We start from the raw sequence: 23,885 nt of genomic DNA on the forward strand, positions 1-23,885 counted from the left end.
GGTGTGAATAATGGGGAGAAATGACTGCCGAAGCCGAGCATCAGCGTCTGGCTGCTAATAGGAAGAAGGGGGGGGGCTTTGCCGGAAAAAATAAAAATAAAAAAGGCAGGGGTACCGAGGAGGAGCGGAGGAGCGGAGGCAGTTGTATGAGATTAATGGACACATTGTGCAGGAGAAGGGAGGGGAGGGGAGATGGGCTTCTCCATGGAGGCTGTGGTGGTGGGGAGTGGCTGGGGGAGACCACTGTGGCAGGCGAGAGGGAGAGGAGAGACAGGGAGGGAGGGAAGCTGGTGAAGCAACCGATATGCATGAAGACGCCAAGTGTTTTTGTCTCTCGCCGTGGTGACACACTGCTGGTCTGCAGGGAGCTGCTGAGACAGGAGGGAAGGACACCAGTAACAGCGTAGCAGGCCCAGCCCATCATACCATTGATCTTGAGGCGATCAAGGTGAGTGTGTTTTTATTTTTACATGCTGCAGCCTGACTGCCAGTGTGAATGTGTGTGTACATGTGTGCCTGTCTGACACACATCTCTTGCAGCGCCGATGGGCATGATGTCAGTCCTCATATTTTCATGTCTTCAGTGTGTATTTTTTATATATATGTCTGTATATATATATATATATATATTTTTTTTTTTTTTTTGAGGGTTTTGTAACAGAAGAGCAGGCTGCTAGTTGAGCTGCATATTGATGCATTGCTCCTTGGTTTTGTAAGCTGCTTCATCTGTAGTGGTTCTAGTGGCAGCCCTTGTGTGTGTGAGTGTGTGTGTTTGTGTGTTTGTGCTCAGAATTCTCATTGTGCATATATATATATATATATATATATATATATATATATTTGAGTCACTGTTTCACTACGATGAATTTGTAGATTTTTACACACACGTACACAAACACACATCTTTTATTTCTCAGACTCTGGTGTTTCCTTTCGTTGAGTGGGTGTGTTCTTGGTGACCCTGGTAAAAGTCATCTCCACCACCACAGTCTGTCTGTGTACCAGCTCCATCAGAAACACTCTGATATGCTGAATCTGTCCTATCCAATGGAATTAGGTCAGCTCGGACTGCTCCGAGTAAATTATATAACATCGGAGAGCTTTGGTGTTGCAGCGTCTCCTCAGAATTAGCCACAATGTAAGAAGAGCTCCTGCAAGACACTGACAATCAAAACATTCTGTTATTGTAGCTTTATCCTACTTAGTGTTCTACATGATGAATGATTTTTTTTTGCCAAGGAACTGCAATATTTATTAGAATATAGAATTGTACCATTGTTGAATGTTTGTTCACTCAAGAGCTAATTAGGTAGTTGGAATAACCCTCAAATATATGGGCAAGTTGATTTACAACAAACTTACTTGATTTGCCATTTGTGATTTATTTAAGCACTGCTGTGTGTGTGTGTGTGTGTGTGTGTGTGTGTGTGTGTGTGTATCCCCATTTCTGATGATGCATCAAATATTTTCATTACATAAATGCAGGGCAATGCGTTCTAAACGGAGGGAGGAACGATGACTCAAAGACCAAATTAGCTGTGAAATTCTGCTCTCACTAACTCTTTAATCTCTGTTTCCTCACAGGAAACCTGAACCAAAGAGGGAACATGGAGACACGCAGGGATCCGAACACACCAACCCAGGAGTTCTGATGTCTTCTTGGATGAGCGGATCATCCTCAATACTTTTCTCTATGCAGACGTTGGATCCTACTGACCAATCAGAAAGCTGAAAACTGACCTGGGAGGCTTTGGATTCTGGCTTCTGAATTGTTGGGATGCTGTATTAATAGAGTTCTGCAACTTGGAAACATGAAAACAATATTCCATGTTGGATCAGAAGACTTGGAGAAATGTTTTCTTCTTGAGCTCCACACCAGTCTCATCACAAACTCTAATGGGGATGTGCCACTGGCTCATCTGGCCAACCCAGACAACATGCTTGTGGATTTTTCTCCCCAGAAACCAACGTTAGCTTGTACTAAAATGGAGTGACAGTTTTGTCTCTTTCAACTTTTGCTTGTAAAAAAAAAAAAAAAAAAACCCCAGCTCAAAACAAAGGTCGGCATCCTCAGACTGAACCTGGAGCCTCTGAGGGGTGCTTGAATGCATCGTTTCCAGCATTGAGACGCCCAGTTTCAGCCATCTGACGACTGAGGTGTGGACGGAGTGCGAGCGAGGCGTTTGGCTGGCTGAGTCAGCTCCAATGGGTGCCGGGAGTGACCCGGTCTGACCCCGGTTTGACCTTGCAGTGACCTTTGACCTCTCCGGTCCTGGCTCTCCACCTACTCTGCTGCCTGGGTTCCGGAACGCTCCGCCCTGGGGCCCAGAACGAGCCAATCAGGATGAAGAAGAGCCGCAGCGTGCTGTCGGTGACTGGAGAAGAGGTGAGAAGAGAAATATAAACAAATCACTGATACGCTTGAGAGACATAACCAGCTCTGTTGTCACTACTATGGGAGAACCTGTGTGTGTGTGTGTGTGTGTGTGTGTGTGAGTGAGTGAATGTTGTTGAATGACATACAAACCTCTCCACTGTTACACAGCCAGGGTTTCCTTTGTTCTTGTCATCAAGGTCTGTGGACTCACTTGCACTCCACCGCTCAGTCTGTATCCGTCAGTTTCTGCTTTCATAGTGTGAGCCGCCCCGTCTGTCACTCTCGTCCACGTAAACCAGCCGCAGCTGAAGTGGCGCGCCATGAGAATGTGTGTGTTCTTTTAAAGGTATCGTCTAGGCTGAAGGACATAGTACCATTAATTATTCAAACACTCTTTTATTGATTATGCTGAGCAAATGCCCATACAGTTGTGTGTTTGTGTGTGTGTGTGTGTGTGTGTGCTCGTGCGTGTGTGCATGCGCATATTTGTGTGTGTGTGTGTGTGTGTGTGTGTTTGTGTGTGTGTGCATCCTTCCACATCTGGGTTTGAACGACATCAAACGCAGCATGGAAGCAACACGGCACTGTTGCCTAGCAACTGGTACCATTCCCCCAGTGTTTTGTTGCTACGGTACTGCAGTGCAGATCTGCCTCTAAGAGCTCAGTCTGTAGAGGCCTTATCCCAGACACACACACACACACACGCACACACGTGCATGCACACATAACACACATGTATAAATTATTTTTGTCTGTTTTTTTTGTTTTGTTCGTTTCTCACTCACCTGAATTGCAACAGGACATTTGAATATGGTTGGTAAAGAGAGACAAATGGAGTTCTTTCACTGTCATCGCTAAATTCACATATTCTGACTGTGCTGTTTATGAAATGCTTTGTTTTATTCACTCAAAGATAAACCTGCCCTCCTTCCTGTCTTGCAGGGCGATGACACAGACATATCAGGTGCTGCGGAGAAGGCAGAGTCATCTCGCTACAGCCGATCGTATACATCTGGAGCTACACTGGGGGCCGAGCTTCGCCGAGGGAGGAGCAGAAGACTCTCGTCTAGTCTCCAGGTACTGAAACTAAACATGGGCGCCAAACTCTGCTCGGGGGTTGAGGGAGAGAAAAGAGCTATGGGCCCCTGATGATGGCCACCTTTCCTGTTGGGCATCACATATGTAACTTGTGCAGCTCAACCTTCTGCTTTAAATATAGTTTTTTTGTTTTGTTTTGTTTGATAGGCTTTTCCAGAGGTTTGATGTGTTGTTGTGTGTTTCGTTGTTTAACCTCCCCTGAACTTTCGTCTCGCATCACCTCGCACGTTCTCTCTCAGCCAGATGAACTAATTTATTTCATGTGATTTGGTATGAGATGATCCTGGCATAATCTGAGCAGCACCCTGAAAAGTATTAAGTTTGGCACCAAACCATTACTATTGTTGTATCTTCACATCATCCATCCTCCGTCCATTTTCTACCGCTTATCCTGTTAAGGGTCATGGGGGGGTGGAGCCTATCCCAGCATCCTTCAGGCGAGAGGCGGGGTTCATCCTGGACAGGTCACCAGTCCATGGCAGGGTCAACACATATAGACAGACAACCATTGGCTCTCCCAGTCACGCCTACGGTCAATTTAGAGTATCAATCAGCCTCGTCCCCTCTTGATGTCTTTGGACTGTGGGAGGAAGCCGGAGTACCAGAGAGAACCCACGCAGGAACAAGGAGAACATGCAGACTCACACAGAAAGATCCCGTGCTGGAGCCGGGGCTCAAACCCAGAACCTTCTTGCTGAGAGGTGACAGTGCTGACCACTGCACCTCCATGCTGCCATCTTCACATCAATTAAATCTTTATTTTCCAACCTTATGTTGCACCACTCATGGTCTAGGGAAGAGCTGCTCCCACCGTGGGCCTGTGGAATTTTAACAGGTTGAATGAAAGTAAAGTAGAAAGTTACTACAGTAGACTTTAATCAACTTCCAGTTTGTGTTGCATTGAATCCAGTTGGATAAACGCATGATTCTGAGGTTTCTGGGGCCTCCTTCCCCTGTAGCCCACCAGTGGGTGTGTACAACCCGGTAAGAAGGTCATGGGTCGAGTCATGTCCATCCCAGGTCCTCTCTACCACCGAAGACGTGTATGGTAGGGAAATATGTTGGTGCTCTCGACCAAGGAAGTGGCAGAGAGATCCAGAGTTAATCCCTGAGGTTGCTCACCTCATCTGTACAGGATGGGTTACACGCAGAGTACAGTGACATCAAAGAGTTCCTCTTCCTGTCGCTCTAACTCTCCAGGTGCCCTGCTGGCTTCGCCCTCGAGACCGCACCCGTTCACCAGAGGTCCTGAGCAACGTGTCCCGCCCGACAACACTTCCCCTCCGCATCCCACCGCGCATCTCCATCACACAAGCAGACGCTGACAGGTTCACACGCAACTCTTCTTAATTCCACCGTATTGACTAGAAATCCTTGTGCGCTGTTCCTCATCGTCTTTCCTGGTGTTGCAGTTACGAAGCTGAAAATGGCGTGTCCCCAGGTCACACTCCTCTGGGCTCACAGAGTCCAGGGCGCACCCTTCATACCTCCTTCCCCCAGAGCCAGAGGAGAGAGTCCTTCCTCTACCGCTCCGACTCAGACTATGATATGTCGCCCAAGACAGTCTCACGTAACTCCTCTCTGGCAAGCGAAGGGTGAGAGACACTGAGAGTGAATGCGAGGGAGGGAGAACAAGCATCTGTGGACCTGCATGTTGATATTTTCTCTCTCTTTTCTGCTCCACCTCTCAGACACACAGGAGAGGACTTTATTGTTACTCCTTTTGCTCAAGTGAGTCTAACTTAACACTTCCGTCCTGCATCTAGATGAATGGCCTATGTAAAATATCTCGACCCTAAATTCTTCTGAAGTTTGGGCTTCAAAGCTTTGGAAAATTAACATTTCTTTTAATTAACAAGTTGCATAATTGTATTGCGGCTTTTTGGAAGCTGACGCACACAACTCATCCCCCTCAGGACATCTGTTTATTCCTGCAATTCTTCTGCTTCCAACCTGTGTGATGATTTAGGTTCTGGCCAGCCTGCGATCAGTACGGAGCAACTTCACCATCCTTGCAAACGTCTCCACACCAACAGTAAAGTCAGTGTCATTTTATTGCCTTGAAGTACGTCACCATCATGATGATGATGTGTTTGTGTGGTGAGGGAAGAGGAGGTCTAGAAAACCTTTAACCCAGTCAGCAGAGAAAAACTCTGGCTAACGCTCCTTCCAGATCTCCTTCGCGCTTCTCTGGTGCCTTACAGAGCTCCAGACCCCCACAGGACAGCTGAATGCTAGTAAGCTTAGCACAGTGACTGGTAGTGGATGGGAAAGTTAGCAAAAGTCATGAAATGCACTTTTCTCTGACACAGCCCTTGCATGCACGACTATAACTGTGACTATACTTTAAATTCGCTGGAAAAAAAAGTTGAAAATGGAGGGATGTTTTTATTTTAGAGTGAGATGGACAATTAGAGTGTTCCCCAGAAAAGTTGGTGCCTTAGAGGAACATCATTTGAATATCAACCTGCCTAGAAGAAGAAGAGGAAGAAGAAGAGGAAGAAGAAGATCCTGGGAGCAAACAAACAAACACAAAAATCCAACTGAAAACATTACAAGGTCATTGCATGGCAATATTTTTAACAAGAAGAAGAAGAAGATCTGGGTTCCCTAAAATAGCTCCACCTGTTGATATAAGAGTCACCTCACACTCAGTAACAGGAAGTCAACTATTTTCCATCTACCTGCATCTTCCCAATTTTGAAAAAAAAACCCCAAAACCTTAATTTTCCAAACTCTGTGCCAGGAGGTCTCCTCTGGGTGGAGTGTGCGTCAGTCCCAGGGCGACACTATCAGACCAGCAGTACCAGCAGCTCGCCCTGGACACGCTGGAGGAACTGGACTGGTGTCTGGACCAGCTGGAAACCATTCAGACTCATCGCTCTGTCAGCGAAATGGCGTCCAACAAGGTACCCAAACACCTCAGAATTCTATTGCAAAGGATGTTAAAGCTTGAATTTTTATTTGTTCCACTGATTCTTGTTCTGGTCTCTGACTTTAGTGCGAACATACTGATGATAATAAGCTTCCCTTCCTACGCACTCGTTTGTTTTTCAGCACCAAAGGATTTTTTATTTTAAACTTCACTTTTGGAGGAACAACAAAAGCCCATCCGGCTTCTCTTTTTGCCAACAAGACTTAATTTTTTGGTTTAAATAGAATCTGATGTGTCTAAAAAAAAATTTTTTTTTTTTAATTTGTAAATTTATGCTCAAGAACTTTTCATGACTGAGGCTCAAAGATTTCATTTACAGTGACATTGAAGTTATTTACAGTCAAATGAAATTTAAATTTACTGTGTAAAAACTGTGATCGGCCAAAAATAACAAAATCTGACAAGAATGTTTGCGTTCTTTTGTTTTTACTGGGGCTGTTCTAAACCCTTATCCATACTTAGGTTCTTATCTCCAGTTTTAACAAATCCATGTAACACAGAAATGTTGTTTAGCAGCACGAACACACACAGATTCCTGTGTTTCGAATGTACTAAGCAATTCATGTAATCTATCATTTAGATAACAAATATCTCTGAGTCCTCGAGTTTAACATTTTCAGGGAATAGAGCAATTTTTCTGTGTTTTAGCAGCTATTAATATATATGCAAATTATGTTCTCATTCTTTCGTGCTGTAGCTGAAACCCTGTAATACATTTGTTTAGGGTTTTGTTAGTTGTTTTCTCATTAAAAGAAGGACCCTTCGTAATAAGACGTTCACGATTCCTCCCCTAAGTTTGGGACCAACTTTAATTTTGTATCCAAAACGAGTTCTACCACCTTGTTAACATCCTCCCAGGACCCCTGCAGCTTTGACAAGGCTTATAATAGATGTGAGATGTCTCCGTGTTGGCAACAATCCTCATGATCTGCCTTGTGGAACCAGCTTAATATCCCAAAATCTGAAAGAGCCAACTGACTACTTGAGTATCCCCCCTTCAGACCTATAATCTTCACCGACAGCTTCACCAGCACAGGAATAACCGAGTCATTCATATGTGCTTTTCTGCCACAGTTTAAGAGGATGCTGAACAGAGAGCTGTCCCACCTGTCGGAGATGAGTCGCTCTGGTAACCAGGTGTCAGAATACATCTCCAGCACCTTCCTGGGTGAGTACCACCAGAATCAGATTTTCCACCAACAGTGAGTCTGCATCACATCTGCCAAACAATAAATCATCCTATATGTATGTGTGTGTGTGTGTGTGTGTGTGTGTGTGTTCATATGAATCTGTAGACAAGCAGAATGAAGTGGAAATCCCGTCTCCGACTCTGAAAGACAAACCGATGAGTCACATCAGTGGAGTGAGGAAACTGTCTCACAGCTCCTCCCTCTCCAGCACCTCAATGCCTCGCTTCGGTGTCAACACGGATCACGAGGATGAGCTCGCCAAGGTCTGGCTGTCTATTTTTCCTCTGACTCACATGAGATACATTACACAAATCAACCATGTTCACCGTGTGCGCGCTGATTGATTCGAGTTTCCTCCGAAGCACAGTTTCATTCCAGATAGCCCGGCCTCTTTGTTGGCTCCGGCAGTCTGGTTCTTGTCCAGATTTACTGCTGAGATACTGCACTGACAACATCACTCTAGGACTGAAATGGGAGATTTCCTGTGTAGCATTGGATAAAAGGGATAATTGGTCAAATACAGTAATTTAATTACAACACATACTTTCCAATGAGGGCTTTACCCATTTTTAAAGGAACTGTTTGACATCTCTGGATTAATGCTCGTTTCATGCAAAGAGGGAGATGAGAGGATCGCTAACACACTTGTTTTGCTAAATAGGAATATATTTGTTCAAAGACTTGTACAAAGCTAGCTGTTTTATTTTCACGTTTTTGTCCCCGTGTGTCCTTGAGTATGATCTAAAGCCTCCAATCCAGTTGACGTTTGCCTGGATTCTTCTGATAACTAGTTTTAGCCAAAATTTGGTTGGACCTGAAAAGCTAAAATTAAAGTTGTACTGTTACCAAAATGCCAAACAAGTCAATCTTAGCATACTTTGCCTAATTGAGTACCCAAACTAGCTTTTTTTTGCCCTTATTTGACCTTGAGAATTACCTTAAGCCTTCAACCAAATTTACATCAGCCTGCAACCATATTTTAGATTGCTTTCATGAACTAAAATAACTGTCATCAAAATCCCAGACTGAGTTTTGAGTCAGTGTTAGCTTCCGTTGCCTAATTAAGCCGCCTAGCTAGCTTTTCTAATTTGTAGTTGCTTTTGTCCTCATTTGACCTTGAGTATGGCCTGCAGCCAGCAGCCTACAGGCATTTTAACAACCTAACTTAACCTTTCCATCAGAGCCGCTGAAGCCCACAGTGGTACATCGTACCTGATGTGTTTAATCTGTACATTGCCCACTTAAACACAAGAACTTCTGGTATTTATGAGTAGAAATTCTGAACGGTTTCTTGGGAGTTTTGTTGTCGTCCTTTGGTTGCTGGACTCCTGCAGTCTCCAGGCGAGCTGTTTCTAGTCTTTATGCTAAGCTAAGTCCTTCTTTTTTACTCCCTGTTGCTGGCTTGACGGCGCAAGGTTATTCTGAGTGACATGAAAGGGAGGTCTGCTGTGTGATCATTGTTCAAAGGCAGCAGACCTCACTGACAATTCCTTTAATCATCACACACACACACACAACAGACACACACACACCGCGTCAGGAGTGCGTTACCCTGCGTAACGCGACCTAAAATCCATGTGATGACATATCATTGCCCTGATGATTGTATTTGTACTGACCCGGTTTCACTATGTCACCTTAACTGAAAACACTTTGGACTTGAATGATTGATTTAACGAATCATTTTGACTGCATTAAATCATGAAGTTTTGTTTTTTTTAAACAGAGGATATTAACTTTATTCCACATTCATTTTTCAGCCTTTTGTTTAACTGCGTTTAAATGTCTTGGTGCTGTGAAAACTCTGTCTAAAAATGAAGTTACTATTGCCTGCAAGCGTGAGACAGAGTGCTAACCACTCATGACGTAGACGAATGTAAAAATTTGAAACCTTTGGTGGCATTTTTTTTGCAGCGTATTTCTGGAAGCAAGAACTGGTGATATTTGTTATTGTACAATGTGATTTTTTTTCTTTTTATTCTTTTTCTCATCAACCTGTCAGGGAACAAATAAAATGTACTATTATCTTTATTATCACTATGAAAGCCTGTTAGCTAAATCTGGCATATTTACATTTGATACTATGGGTTCATTATTAATGCTTTTTTTTTTTTTTTTAGAAACATATTTTAAAGATAGCATTGCATTTCTGACTTTGCTGACGTTCTGGCTGCCAATGCGTGTGTGTATCTGTGTGTGTGGTATTACACAGGAGCTGGAGGATCTGGACAAATGGAGTTTTAACATATTCAGAGTAGCAGAATTCTCCAACAACAGACCTCTCAGCTGCATCATGTACGCCATCTTCCAGGTACTCACATGAGTGACCATTGCTGGGTGTTCTTTAAAATCGTTCTCACCGCAAGTGTTTGTGCGTTTCTGTTTGGACTGCGTGTGAATTTCTGCACCCCTCTCTTCCTTCCTCAGGAGCGAGAGCTGCTCAAGACGTTTCGTATCCCGGTTGACACCTTTGTCACTTATGTGATGACCTTGGAGGACCATTACCATGGCAACGTAGCATACCACAACAGCCTACATGCTGCAGATGTCACCCAGTCCACACATGTCCTCCTTTCCACACCTGCTCTTGATGTATGTCTCCCTCTCTCACACACTCTCACACACACGCACACTCCTGTTGTAGAACTGCACGGATATAACCTGCTCGCTGAACGTAGAAAGAGGAATATCGTCGCCTTCTTAAAATAATCCATCCATCCATTTTCTACCGCTTATTCCATCAAGGCTGGAGTCGCCTTCAGGCGAGATTCACCCTGGACGGGTCACCAGTCCATCGCAGGGCCAACACATAGAGACAGACAACCATTGGCTCTCCCAGTCACACCTACAGTCAGTTTAGAGTCTGGATTAACCTGGTCCCTCTTGATGTCTTTGGACTGTGGGAGGAAGCTGGACTACCAGAGAGAACCCACGCAGGAACAGGGAGAACATGGAGACTCACACAGAAAGATCCCGTGCTCCAGCCGGGGCTCGAACCAGGAATCTTTTTGTCGTGAGGCGGCAGTGCCGCCCTCTTAAAATAATCGCCTCAGTCATTTTTTTTCAAGTTTTTCAGAAAAAAACAAAAAAACTGGAGACAAACACTGTAAAGGAGTTGATTCAGGCAAAAAAAAAAAAAAAAGTCAAAAATGACTAATGCAATTCTTTTCAGAAGGTGATGATATATTAAATAGAACATATTAGTATATACAATCTGGTGGTGTGTTTTTACAGTCACATTTGGAGCTGAAGAGCAGTGTGTTAACTTTGCTCTGAGGGTGAAATTATTAGCTAAGTGAAGTCTGACGTCATAAAACTGAGATTAGAATTCATGTGTCAGTGAGTTTTTATGAGTGCTGCATTGTTTTATAATCCTGATTTAACTAAACTCTCCACCCCCTTTGAAGGCCACTGACTTTCTGTCTCATCTTCCTGTCCCCTCTCAGGCCGTCTTCACCGACCTGGAGATCCTCGCCGCTCTGTTCGCTGCCGCAATCCACGATGTCGACCACCCTGGCGTTTCTAATCAGTTCCTCATCAACACCAGTGAGTGCTCAGACAGACAAGCGGTAAAAACATGCTGTTAGTGTAAACAGCGCTGACACCCCCCTCCTCGTCCCTGTGCTCAGACTCAGAGCTGGCCCTGATGTACAACGATGAGTCAGTCCTGGAGAACCACCACCTCGCTGTGGGCTTCAAGCTTCTGCACCAGGAGAACTGTGACATCTTCCAGAATCTCACCAAACGGGAACGACAGAGCCTCCGCAAGCTCGTCATCGATATGGTTAGTACCTCCTCTCTCACGCTCACGTCTCCCACTCAGGGTCTCTTTTTTTTAATCTCAGCTCCTTGGAAATTTACCATTTTAGGGGAAGCGACAGATCATTAATTCCTCTCCACAGGCTAAGATACGCCAGTCTAGGTCTGACCAGCCTGTCTCGGTCTCTCTCCAGGTGTTGGCTACAGACATGTCCAAACACATGACTCTGCTGGCAGACCTGAAGACGATGGTGGAGACCAAGAAGGTGACCAGCTCTGGTGTGCTGCTCCTGGATCACTATACAGAACGTTTGCAGGTGAGGACTTCATTTACTCACCACTACAATAGACCTTGTTCAGACTGCATGTCCAAATCTGTTAGAATCCAGATTGATTGTAGTCAGACAACCAAAAGCTTCATGGAATCAGTTTTTTTCTTTGTAATAAAGAAATGTACTAAGAATCACATTTCCGCATTAGAGTGAACACTCTGGACATTCGTAGTTATTTCAGAATGTCTTTTGTGTCACTCCAAACCCAATTCTCAGTCAATTTTGGTCAGTATGTGTCTTGTGGATCGGCTAGTGATGCCTGGACACAACAAATCGGATATTATCTCTTGCAAATTACAGTGTGGACAGAAAAAAAATCTGATTTGAGATGAATCTGATTGCGTCGCAAATCAGATTTGGCTGCAGTCCGACCGAGTCCATCCTCCACCACTCTGGAGTTTTGCTCCCTTTCTCCTTGGTCCTGAGATTCACTGTGCCATTTTTTGAGGGGAGTCACGATTGTGCTTTTTATTGTCTGGGTTGACATTGTAGATACGCACACGTTGTTGGTCAGAGTCATGTGTTTTTGTATGCTTCATGCTTTGGTGAAGCAAAGCAGCCTTGCGTGGTTTCGCTATGCAGCAGCGACCTCTGCTGATTCCAAAAGGTAAAATGCCTGACGCTGGTGCGTTCTGATTAGGAGCCCAAAAAAAAAACCTGACTTACTGTAACATGAAATAAAGAGAACAGGGATGAGAGGATGGATCATGACTGTGACCAACACTCTGGCCCCACCGCAGTTGTCCAGTTCGTTTTTGACACATCTGAAGTGCCTCCTCCATCCTGCGTACGCATGTGTGTGTAGGTACTAAGGAACATGGTGCACTGTGCAGACCTGAGCAACCCCACCAAGAATTTACCATTGTACAGACAGTGGACAGAGAGGATCATGGAGGAGTTCTTTCGACAGGGCGACAAGGAGAGAGAGAGGGGCATGGAGATCAGCGCCATGTGTGACAAACACACTGCCTCCGTGGAGAAGAGTCAGGTAAATCTCCATGTTCTTCCAGCCATGGTAACAGTGTGTTTGTTCTGTATCCTGAGGCACACTTGCACAGAACGAGCAAAATCTGCATTCTACTCATATTAACTCACACGATCCCTCAGACATAATAACTAAGTTATCTAAGCAGAGATACTGGTGCAACTCACCCGGTTCAGTTCAAAGAAAGAAGTATTTAAACTATTTGTGGTGCAAAATTACTGCGACTTATCACAGGAGTGCCAAACACGAATTCACTGTGCCAAGGCAGGAAATAGTCCCACACCTCACACTTCCACTCTGAAACTGGGGATGCCAATACTGGATTTTCTTTTCCCAGTATGCCAGTGTTTTGTAACTGATTTGGCCAATAACTAAAGATGTCAATATTATTGGCATAAAACACATTTATATTGTAACATTTTGACTTAATGAAAGACACCTGTAAACATTTTTTTCCCCCCAAAACATTTAGAAAAATCTATAAATCATATACTCACAGTACAAATGATTAGCAAAGAAGAGACTTAAGTAAAAACTGGGCCAAAATGAAATGTTGGCCATTGAACTGATATTTTACACAAAACGACCAATATGTGCTAAAAACAGTGCTGTGGTGATTTTATCGCGCATCCCTGTTACAAATTTCTGTTTCTAAACTTGTTTAGTGATAAACTTTAGGCTTTTTTCCCCAGATTTTAGCCAAATTCCATGTTAGCTATTTGCTTTATGCGATGCTAGTTTGTCCAGTATTATACAGAATGACCAGATATGAAAGGTAACGGGGCTCTTCTACCTACTTGCAAGAAAGCAAACACATGCATCCTGGGTGTTTACCATGTCTCCTTCACTCTTTAGGTGGGTTTCATTGACTACATCGTTCACCCACTTTGGGAGACATGGGCCGACCTGGTGCACCCAGACGCCCAGGAGCTGTTGGACACACTGGAGGAGAACAGGGAGTGGTACCTGAACATCATGCCCCAGTCTCCCTCACCTCCCCCGGACAGACACCTCCAACATGACCGCTTCCAGTTTGAACTCACGCTGGAGGACCTGGAGCATAACAACCACAACCACATACACCTGAGAAACAGCGGCGAGAGGAACGCTCGCCACCGGAAAGCCATCTGTGAGGACGAGGACGACGACAGAACCCTGAGTGGCCCAGAAGAGCACAACAGTGAGGAGCAGAACCACGTAGAGACTGAGAAAGAAGACGAGGAGAATCACAACAGTGAACAGAATGGAGTAGAGGGGGAGGAGGAGGAGGCGGAAGATCAAGCAGAGGAACAGATACAAGAAGAGGAGAACCCAGAGGGGCAGACGGATGAAAAGGAAGAGGAAGTGGAGAGTGAGCAAAATCAGGAAGGAAAAGAAGATAAAACGCAGGAAGAGGAGGAGGGTGATGATCAAGAGGGAAAAGAGGGAGAGGAGGAAGAAGTAGAAATGGATGAAGAAAAGGAAGAGGAAGAGAATGTGGAAGAAGAGGCAGGAGAGACAGAGGAGAATGTGGAAGAGGAGGCAGGAGAGACAGAGGAGAACGTGGAAGAAGAGGGAGGGGAGGAAGCGGAGGAGCAGGAGGAAGCAGGGGAGGTGACAGAGGAACAAGAGGGTGGGACAGGGGAAGACGAAGTGGAGGAAGAGGAGGCAGAAGCAGAGGTTGATGAGAGGGAAGAGTTTGAAGAAGCAGAGGAGGAGGAGGATGAAAATAAGGAGGAAGAGGAAAGTTAGTTGGCTGTAAAAAAAAAAATGAACAGGGAAAATACAGCTGATGAGGTCATCGACAGGAGATAAAAACAAGGAAGAGGCAAAAACAGACGGTGATGTCTCTGACGTGGAAGAGGATGAAGATGTCCTTTCCAGAGAACGTGCTCAGTCCACTTGATCACGTGACCCTGATGGCCAGCGCTGTTCCAAATGTCTTAAACCAACGTCACAGCTCCCAGAGAAACATTTACGTCAACACCGGACATCCAAACCCTCAGTGGAGTCAACGTCTTCCTGAGCGGCCAGATTGTTGTGGCGTGCAGATGTCCTGGTAGTGATAAAGACTGGTCTTCATCGCCTGATAGCTGTACACCCATCACTGCCGTAGGGGATCAACTGGGGGTACTAAAGGGTTAACCTGTTTTATCGACCTTTTGTAGCTCCTTGAAGTCTAAAAACCTGGAATATTTACATGCAAATAAGTTTGTGCCTGTTCACCTGATCCCATCGTCTCTGTCTCCCTCATGAGGAAGATTCACACCGACCGTCATCTCCAGAACAAAAGAATGTTAACTTCTGTTCGTCAGAAAAGTAAAAAGCAAAAAAAGTCTGGAAAATGTAGTCCGTCCTATATTTACTATTAAAAAAAACAACAACAAAAAACTTCACATATAAACAACAGTGGAGTTCCTCCTCTGGGCTCGGATCTGTTGATCCTCCTGACTCTAAAGCAGCGATGCTTGACATCTGCAGTACTGGATCAATAATCTCTGGACCGTTTTCCTGAGGCGGAACTGTCTGTCGTGCAGTTTAAGACTGACTTCTTTCACGCGCCGATGTCGGTTCCAGTTCTAACACCCAGTATTCGCCCTATCACGGCGGTTTCTTCACAACCTCCAGACTGTGATGACCGGGTGAATGGTGCCAAACTGTCCCACAACCAGCAGCACTGAGCAATTCAGCCCGCCTCTAAACGAGGGGGGTGGGGGTGGGGCTACTCGTCCATGAAGCAATGAATTGTGTGAAGCAGGTTAAAGGGTGTGATGGTCTTCCACTAATAGTTTTTTTTTTTGTTCGTTTTTTTTTTTTTGTAAAAAAAATATAAGTAAAAAAAAAAAAACAATAAAAATTTGGCACTTTATCACCCCTGTTACATATATGTACATAAAAAACATGTATTTTAATCTGCTGATGTCATAATAAATATGATCAATGATGCTGATGGATTTTCATTTTATATTGCAGATCCGGCAGCTTTTAACTTGTAGCGATCACAATGATATTGATAAAAAATCTAATATTAATTTACACACAATTCCCCTCAGGTGGTTCCCAGGGTAAATGTGACATTTGGCACTTGGTATTTGATGGGAAAAAGAAGGTTCCCCTTTAATTATCCGGTGTAATAAGGTGGATTGAAGTCTTTCATGGAGACTTCCACGTTGACATGTACCTCGTCACAGAAATCCCGACGGCACTGTTTGAGCTCAGCAAATAATTTACCACTTCAATAAGAAAATAGTTACGAGATTAAATGTTTACCATGAGTTGAGTCCTCACCAAGCGATCGGAATTTAGAGTCCTCGTGACATCCGACGCCAAGGAAAGCACCTTTAAGACTGATACAGGTCGAACCATGAGGGTCAGCTGAGGACAGTCGTTAAGAGTGAATGTATTTCCATCAAAATATATTTTTGTTCTCAGGTTGGGGTGATACACCGAGGCAAATCTTGACCAATAAATTGACTTTTTCTTGATGTGGAGGCAAATTTTCATGGTCATGCAATCAGAAGTAATAACATTTTCAATGAAGTCCTCTTTTATTAAAAGATGTTAAACCTAACTGCTTCTACAAATGTATCAGCAATGGAACCATCATGGTGTCCTAAATTTTTGCTTTTTTATTGATTCGTTTCCAAACCTTAGAGCGGGAAAGAATGATCTTTTTTTGTGCTTTAGTTCAAAATGTTTTCAAGTCGTAATCCTGAGAAGGTTCTGAGGTACAGTTTCCAAATTCTCTTCAGCAGCCAATCAAAGAGGACCAGTCAGGGAAGTTGTGGATCTCTCCAGTCTCAGTCAACAGCTGATCTCTGTGAGTCAGCGTCAGCTTGTAGCGTAGACGCACTTTACGCTACGGAGAGAAAGAGTGAGTCAGGCAAAGCTGCTGAGGACATGAATGTGTTCTAGAAATGTATGATGCCGACTGCAAGAGAGAGAGAGAGAGAGAGAGAGAGAGAGAGAGAGAGAGAGAGAGAGAGAGAGATGGTGGTACACAGACCTAAGTCCTTTAACAACACCAAGAGAAAACCTTTGGGTGCCTCTGAGCTACAGCAACAAAAATATCAGTTTAAAAACTCTCAAGGGCATTGTTCAATATAATCCACATCCTCTGTGTGCGCAGTAATCCAGTGGAGCGTGATCAGCTGGTTGGTGCATTCAGTTGCTCACTGGAGCACTGAACTGAAAGATTATAGTTTGTTTTTAGCTCAAATCAAAGTGGATTACCAAACATGTGTAAACAGATGTCGATAAATTTCTCCCCCGGCTGTCGAACCAAATCCTCAAGGAGAAATCAAAGGTACTCTGGCTCTTTATTTCTCTCCATCCTGAGGTACTGCTAGTCAAGCAGTAGTTAACTCAGTCACTTACATGACGTCTTTCATTCTAAAATCACGACCCGGACTCACCATCTGTGGATTAGCCAGCAGGAGGACCTGGGAGATGGCAGGTGGAGGCAGGAGCGGGTTGTAAGGAGGCAGGTGAAGTGTGGACGCAGGCTGAAGTTTTACACACATGGTCTGTGGGACAGATGATGAACTGACATTAACTGGATGTTCACATCCCGGATGAACAGATATGATCCTGATCTGTTTGTTTGGTCTGAGTTATTTTACCTTTGGAACAGCAACTTGAAGCAGGAAATCTCTCACATCGAAGGAAGAGGTGTTCACAGTGGAGATGATGACCACAGCAACACTGCTATGACCCGGTGGAGGGTCTTTGGCAAAATGAAGAGACACGTGGACACCGCCTTGGTCGTATAGAGTGATGGGTTCTAGCTGACCTACCGAAAACACCGCACTTAGTAGTTAATAGGCAATAAAGGAGGAAACAGCTGATGTATGGAGATGAGGGTCACTGTAAAACTCCACTATACTATTTCAGTAGTTAATGACATACTGGATCTGATGGTCTCCATTGGAACAAAGATGTTTTTCAGCAAATTTGGGGGAGACGAACTCTCTTCTGGTTTCAGAGACAATCCATCGGATGATTTCTGTGACTGAGGTGACCCTGAACTTGTAAACTGTTGATTCTGTGACCTGACAAGAGGAAAGGCAGTCAATTTAGACAATTCGTCCATTCAGGTTTCAAGCTTCCCCTTCAGACAGCGCACTTTTAGAGGAAGTCACTTTTCTGGGGAGATCGATCTGCCGTCTTTCTTCCCTTTCAAGACAGGAAAACCACAACGGTCCTCACCAAATGTCTGTCCCGTTTGATGAAGAACTGTCTTCCCCACATCCACGGGCTCTCAGAATAAGGCCTCTCCCTTCACACTGCCCAGCATTCTTGATATGAAAATCTCCATTCAGCTGATGAAGAAGATGCATTACTTAAATGCTTCCCCAAATAAAACCACCGCTAAGCTGTGGATGTTACATCCATGTCTCACCTGCATTAGCTCCTCATAATACGACTTTGGGGTCTCTTGAGACTGGCTGTGCTCTGGGACCAGATTATGTAACTCTGTGATAATAGGACATTAAACGTTACACATTTTAATATATTACAGAGGATGAAGCGCACAAATGCGGGCCTGCCTAGTTGGGCGAAGTCCTCCTCAGCAACTGAGTGGAAGGCGTTTTCTTGTTGACAGGAAAAGAGTGGTGAAGAGGGTCTGGGAGTGGGTGGTGAATCAGTTTTTCTGTGAGTCCGCGGTGAGTCCAGCGCTGAAAGGTCGATGAGATGGTAGCTCTTAATCTCTCGGGGACTTGTGGGAGCTAAACCAAGACAAGACCAGGAACAAACAAGGTCAAGCACAGGCAGAGCAAAGGCTGGTCAACACCTGGAACGTTGTGAGCTTACCATTTAACTTTTCAGTTAATATTTCTTCGCTTCCACGTCTTCCGTTACACTCTCCTCTCCCCGCCTGCTCTTTGTAGGCGTTTACTACGAGAGTAAGCTCATCGTTAGCGGACAGGATCTGAGCCAGAGCTGCATCGTCGTCCACCGTGTCGCTGGCCAGACGGAAAAGGCTTGGCCTCAGCCGCTCACAGCTCTCATACAGGGCCTGCAGCCAGGTGAGGGAGGCATCCGATTACATCACACTTCCACTGGATGATCCCTCCCCCCCTTCATATTGATTTACATATTTATCTCGTCAAACTTTCAGTCTGTAACTGCAGCTTTACATTTCAAGGTTACTCATACTTTGGGTCCCAGTCAAATTACTGGGAATCAAGTCTCAAACAGTTCTGTGGCCAACCTGTAGAGGGCAATATAGAGTAGCTCTGATCAGGCTGGTATATTATTCCTCTGACAGTACAATGATATTACCTTCAAATCATCACTATGTTGCAATGACCTTCCAGTGATGCTGTGCTGCTCCATCATCCCTCTGAGCTGCTTTGTGCTGCTCTCCACCTCCTTCAGCGTAGATTCACGCTTGGACACTTTCTCTGCCTTCTCCTGTTCCTGAGGTCCACACAGACACAAAAACTTCACATACTGTTCATCCAACTGCGAATAAGTATACATACACGTGTCCATCACCAGCAGGGAGCGTCCCACCTCTTTCATTGTGCTTTTAATGAGTCTGTTGGCGGTTTCCAGGTCTTCAGAACGTCCACTCTTCAATAATCTGGCTAAGAGCTGAAGACAGACAAATTAATAGCAGCAGGTTGGATGGAGGTGCGTCTCTGATGAGTAGCGCACACAGGACACACACCTTGGCCTTTTCCTCCTGGTCAAAAATTGAGTCAGAGGTTCTCTGTGGCGGAGGAGCCATTATAACTGTGTCTGGCAGTTTGGGATCTTTCTTTATGATTCCTAAGATACAAACAAGATGGATTGAATCTTGAAAGACAGACATGACAATATAAATCTACAGTTATAATGAATATTCAGTGAACGCCTACTACATCATGTGCACGATCAGACTTGATGAAGACGATGCTCAGGCTCAATCTGACTTTATAAAACAGCAATATTTTGTATACGTGTAATGTAGCTGCAGGCCTTCTGAACAGACTACACATGGTTTAACGTTACATTGCATTCAGACCTTGTTTCTTCAGCATGTTGTAGGCTTCCTGAATCTTGGGTTCCTCTTTAAGCCAGAGCGTCCAGCCATACAGAACTTCTATCACTCTGTCTTTAACCGTCTGAGGAGTCCAGGCACCAAAGTACTGCTCAGACAACATGGACAAGGTCAGGGAGAAGGACCGATTATGAGGCTACCGATTCGCGGTAGAGAAAATGGATGGATGGAAGGATCTTAGCACAGACATGTTAGAGTCCATTTATGAGATATTATGTGCATACCAGGTTAGTTCAGCTGTATTAATTTCATATTAGTTTTTGCATTTTTGCAAATGATTTAAAAGATTATTGTTGCAACTTGAATTATATATATATATATATATAAATATAAAAGCTTCCCCTCACAGCAGGACGGACATGTTGGATTATTGCCAGAAATCAACTGTGTAGCAAACAAAAGTTTGGAGGTTTACAAGTTTTCCTTTGCGAGATGATCTTCACAAATGAACGCCACTTTAATGATATTTGCAGTGCAAATGTAACAGTAACAGCTAACAATGAACAGTTTTTAGCATGATTATCTTTCATCCTCAACAACTTTGAGTCATTTTTTAGCCACTTGTTAGCAACCAGTGACGTAAGAGCCACAACAAACTTTGAAATTCTGCTGCAGAGGAAAATATAGATATGATAAGTTTGTGTTAGCCACTTTATGTCAGGCAATCCGCTGAAAACTAATTCAAAAACCTATGGACTCTATATTGCTACAGTAAGAGACAAATCACAAGCACATTATAGCTAAGAGATCGGGCCTGATGAAATCAACTCGAAGACTTTAATATAATCACAATGAAGCTAAAATAGTCGAATACTTTCCGAGACATGGATGTGCGCTTCAGTGTTTTTGAAGCTCCAGTCAAATGAGGAAGCAGGATAATTACGCTACATTTGCAAACTAGCACATTTCTAAAAACAAACCAAAAAAAATGGTTCTTGTGTCAAGACAACGAGATCAGCACATATTAGTACCTTTGGCGTTAAGATTTTGATGAGTTCATTAAGAAACCGAAACTTGGCCGCCTCACTGTGGAACTTCTTGCCACAGTTGTTCATACAAGCTTCAAGAACCTGTGACATGGAGAGCGAACATAAACCACAGTCAGCGGATCATGCTTCCCGTGACAACAGAAAAAAAACACTCCCCATCTTTTGCTCTTCTGCGAGTCCAACAAAAACACAAAACGACAACACTGCCTGTTTGTGGCTAACCGCCTTTACATGTCGCATGAAGGGGGGGAAGCTCTCTTCAGTCTACAGTCATGCGTGTTGGATACCATACAAATTCAGATTCAGCCCCAGATCTCTCTGACGTGTGACTTAGGTTAGCTACAGATATGAGTCACAGCGTCCCACCCTCCTGAGTAAAAACAAAAGACAATTGTTCTTTAATGAAAGGCTTGTACTTTTTACAATGGTATGAAGAAATGCTCAGTGAGCACAGATGTACGTCCACATAAACTACTGCCACTGACTTGTTAAAAGACTTGTTAGCGAAGAAAAGGAAAATGTTGTTGTTCTGCACTGATACAGTCTGACATGTCCATCCTATATGGAGATGATGAGACAGACACTTACAGTGAGAGCTTGCAGAGACTCTTTTTCTTGGGGGGACTGGATCTTATGAGCAAGAAGACGAGTAGCTACCTGCGGGCTGCAACAACCACAACAACAAAAATAAAACAGCATCTCCGTTAATGCTGCACAATTTACAATGATTGTGTTCAATAATGCCATTGAAAAGAAAAAAAAAAAAAGAGTGGCATCATCCGCCCACTTGCATGGTCATCAAAAATGTGGAAAATTCTCAAAAATGTTAACAATGTATTGATAATTTCGAAATGTGTATTTTTTAACTCAAACATAAAAATTGAAACGAGTGTAAATTAATGAAAAAACAGACATTTGTGCAGCACTGTTTTTATGAACAAGACGTTCAGTGTTTTTTGCTCTTGTATGATCACATCTTCTTGGCTCTGCCTCTCCGTGTCCAGAAGATTTTTTTTTTTTTTTAATGACTGTTGCGTTGTTTTTGAGCAACAAAGCTCCACATATTTAATAACTATTGATTACAAGACATTTTTCTCACAACAGCACAGGTGTAAAGAGGGTTAAAAAGGAAGAGGGAGCTGTGGAGCTGCTCTTGAAAGATGCTGTAACTAGAAATATCCCAACAAGGATGTGAAGCAACAATCTGTGGTGGAAGTGTGGTTCAGTAACCTTCAGAGGCAGCCAGCCTCCCCTGAACACCTCAACTCACGCTGCGCAGCTGAAGATAACCAGCAGAACCCTATTGGTCTGTGTACATGAAATGACTACAACAATGACTAATAAGAACCAGGCGATGCAGGATGTGTTCCGCTCACCCGTCAGGCTCTTGATTGACGAGCTGACAGAAGCCCTGGATGGAGTCCCATCTGTCCTCTGGGTTGTTTGGGTCTGTGGCCTGGTCTGAGACATGACCGCACAGAAATATGATCAGACAGAAGGAAATCATGCAACACCCAACCAAATTATACAATTTAAAAAGGAACTGAAAATGAAAGACAGTTGGTGGAAACCTAGATTTCAACACCTTGGGTGTTACAGGTAAAGTCACCTCACGATTGTGACTTCGCATGGGTTTGGTAAGTCTTTGTTTGAAAAAAAAACAAAAAAAACAAAAAACTTTCTCTTTTGACCGGTCTGCTACTTTAGGCTTTGCCAGGAGGCATCTTGTTTCCTCAAGATGAGCAAAAAAAATAAATACATAAATAAAAAATCCAGCTCTGCTGTTTAAATGTAGTTGTGTTTGAACTTCGGTTTATTTGAAATAAGCCAACTTCATTTATCTGAATGATGGAGTTACTGCAGTGTTTTGTAGACATAATAGAGTTTGGTAAGCTAAAGGCATGCATGAGGTAAATATACGGCGGTTCGGGTGAAAAAATTGCATCCTAATTGAAAACCTTTAAGTTGTTCTTACTTTTTTTGTAGATATTGAGGACATCGGATGATGGACAATACTGTATATTATACATGTTTAATATATGAATATTACATCCTGAGGCACATACAACCAAATACCTGAATGAAAACATAGCAAGGTGCATATATACATACATACATAGACATACGTATGTACACACGTGTATGTGTGTGTATATACCGTATATCTATTTATATATAAATACATATTGCAATCTATTTAAACATTTTATTCTTAAAGCAAGTTCTTTATACATTTATTTTTCTTGTGCAACAGAGCGTTTCAGTAAAAGTATTTCACACAACAGTCTGAGCTTGTAACTATTTAGCGACATTATGTAATATTACTTGTTGTAACTGATTATTATTATTATTTTTTACAACTTTACCTATCAACAACCGACGTCACCATCAAATTTTCTCTCAGACGCACAGCTCGAGCACACGCCACGTCCAAGCACGCGCACGGGCTAGCCTACTTCCTGTCCCAACAGATATTTTCAACATTAAACGAAACTTTTTGTTGTTTTTTTAAAATTAAATTAAATCATCTTATTTGTATTTACATCGCTAACATCTCGACTCCTGACAGTAAGTTAACTCGGTCCTCAGGTCGCCATAAGCCCGCTGATGTTAGCTAAAACAGCAGGGAGCGCTGAGGCTGATTAGCTGAGTCGGATGTAAAGCAAACAAACAAACAAACAGTTGAAAAACAAACTTTTCTATCTCTACTCACTGAGCAATGACTCAAAAGTCGCCTGGTCGTCTCCTGTCGCCATAGCCGGCCGTCGCTTGCAGGTTCAAGTGTGTTTAGCCGAAGTCTCCTGGGGGAGTGGGGTTGTCAAACTGCCGTCTGCCAGCGGCGACATGTGACACTCACGCCCCGTCTCACTGCTGACACACTGCCGCCCCCATGGCCGCCCCCCTCACCCAGGATACACGCATTTCACTAGAAACCCCCCATAAATCACTCACGCGACAGCGCTGAGCTGTTATTGTTTTTCACCTACGTGTCGCACCTACTAATCACACGAATTTCCACTGAAATGTCTATTTGCAGTGGTGGAAAGTGGCTAAGTATTTATTTTTATTTTTTTTTTACTTGCATGGTACAAAGTGTCAGTACTTGTGTATTTGCCTGCTGGAGAACTTTTATCTCACTACATTAAAAAGAGAACATTGTAGACTACCGTGACAATAGTGTACTTTTAACTCA

At 43.7% G+C, this 23,885-nt stretch overlaps 2 protein-coding genes across 2 annotated transcripts; one reads left to right on the forward strand and one right to left on the reverse strand.

The window, feature by feature from the left end:
* Nucleotides 1–260: 260 nt before the first annotated feature.
* Nucleotides 261–15,605, forward strand: LOC147257853 (3',5'-cyclic-AMP phosphodiesterase 4C-like). The gene is made up of 17 exons (XM_086212046.1): nt 261–448; nt 1,585–2,386; nt 3,320–3,454; nt 4,676–4,803; nt 4,888–5,070; nt 5,167–5,206; nt 5,445–5,515; nt 6,222–6,384; nt 7,485–7,578; nt 7,706–7,863; nt 9,813–9,911; nt 10,028–10,192; nt 11,047–11,146; nt 11,230–11,384; nt 11,554–11,676; nt 12,497–12,679; nt 13,532–15,605. Exons 2-17 carry the CDS (start codon nt 2,345–2,347, stop codon nt 14,405–14,407), a joined length of 2,715 nt encoding a protein of 904 aa, XP_086068172.1. The 5' UTR covers nt 261–448; nt 1,585–2,344; the 3' UTR covers nt 14,408–15,605.
* Nucleotides 15,606–15,747: 142 nt separating this feature from the next.
* On the reverse strand, nt 15,748–23,609 carry LOC147257854 (ADP-ribosylation factor-binding protein GGA1-like). Its single transcript, XM_086212047.1, has 16 exons — nt 23,406–23,609; nt 22,069–22,153; nt 21,281–21,356; nt 20,675–20,773; nt 19,668–19,791; nt 19,332–19,432; nt 19,175–19,255; nt 18,941–19,078; nt 18,470–18,674; nt 18,205–18,384; nt 18,057–18,130; nt 17,864–17,976; nt 17,564–17,706; nt 17,278–17,447; nt 17,071–17,181; nt 15,748–16,514 (listed from the first exon to the last, which is right to left on the reverse strand). The coding sequence occupies exons 1-16, from the start codon at nt 23,446–23,448 to the stop codon at nt 16,404–16,406; spliced, it is 1,854 nt and encodes a 617-aa protein (XP_086068173.1). The 5' UTR covers nt 23,449–23,609; the 3' UTR covers nt 15,748–16,403.
* Nucleotides 23,610–23,885: the final 276 nt, after the last annotated feature.

The sequence above is a fragment of the Aulostomus chinensis genome, chromosome 8, assembly GCF_037954235.1.
Source record: "Aulostomus chinensis isolate RoL2024-O1b breed Wild chromosome 8, RoL_Achi_v1.0, whole genome shotgun sequence".
Lineage (NCBI taxonomy): Eukaryota > Metazoa > Chordata > Actinopteri > Syngnathiformes > Aulostomidae > Aulostomus > Aulostomus chinensis.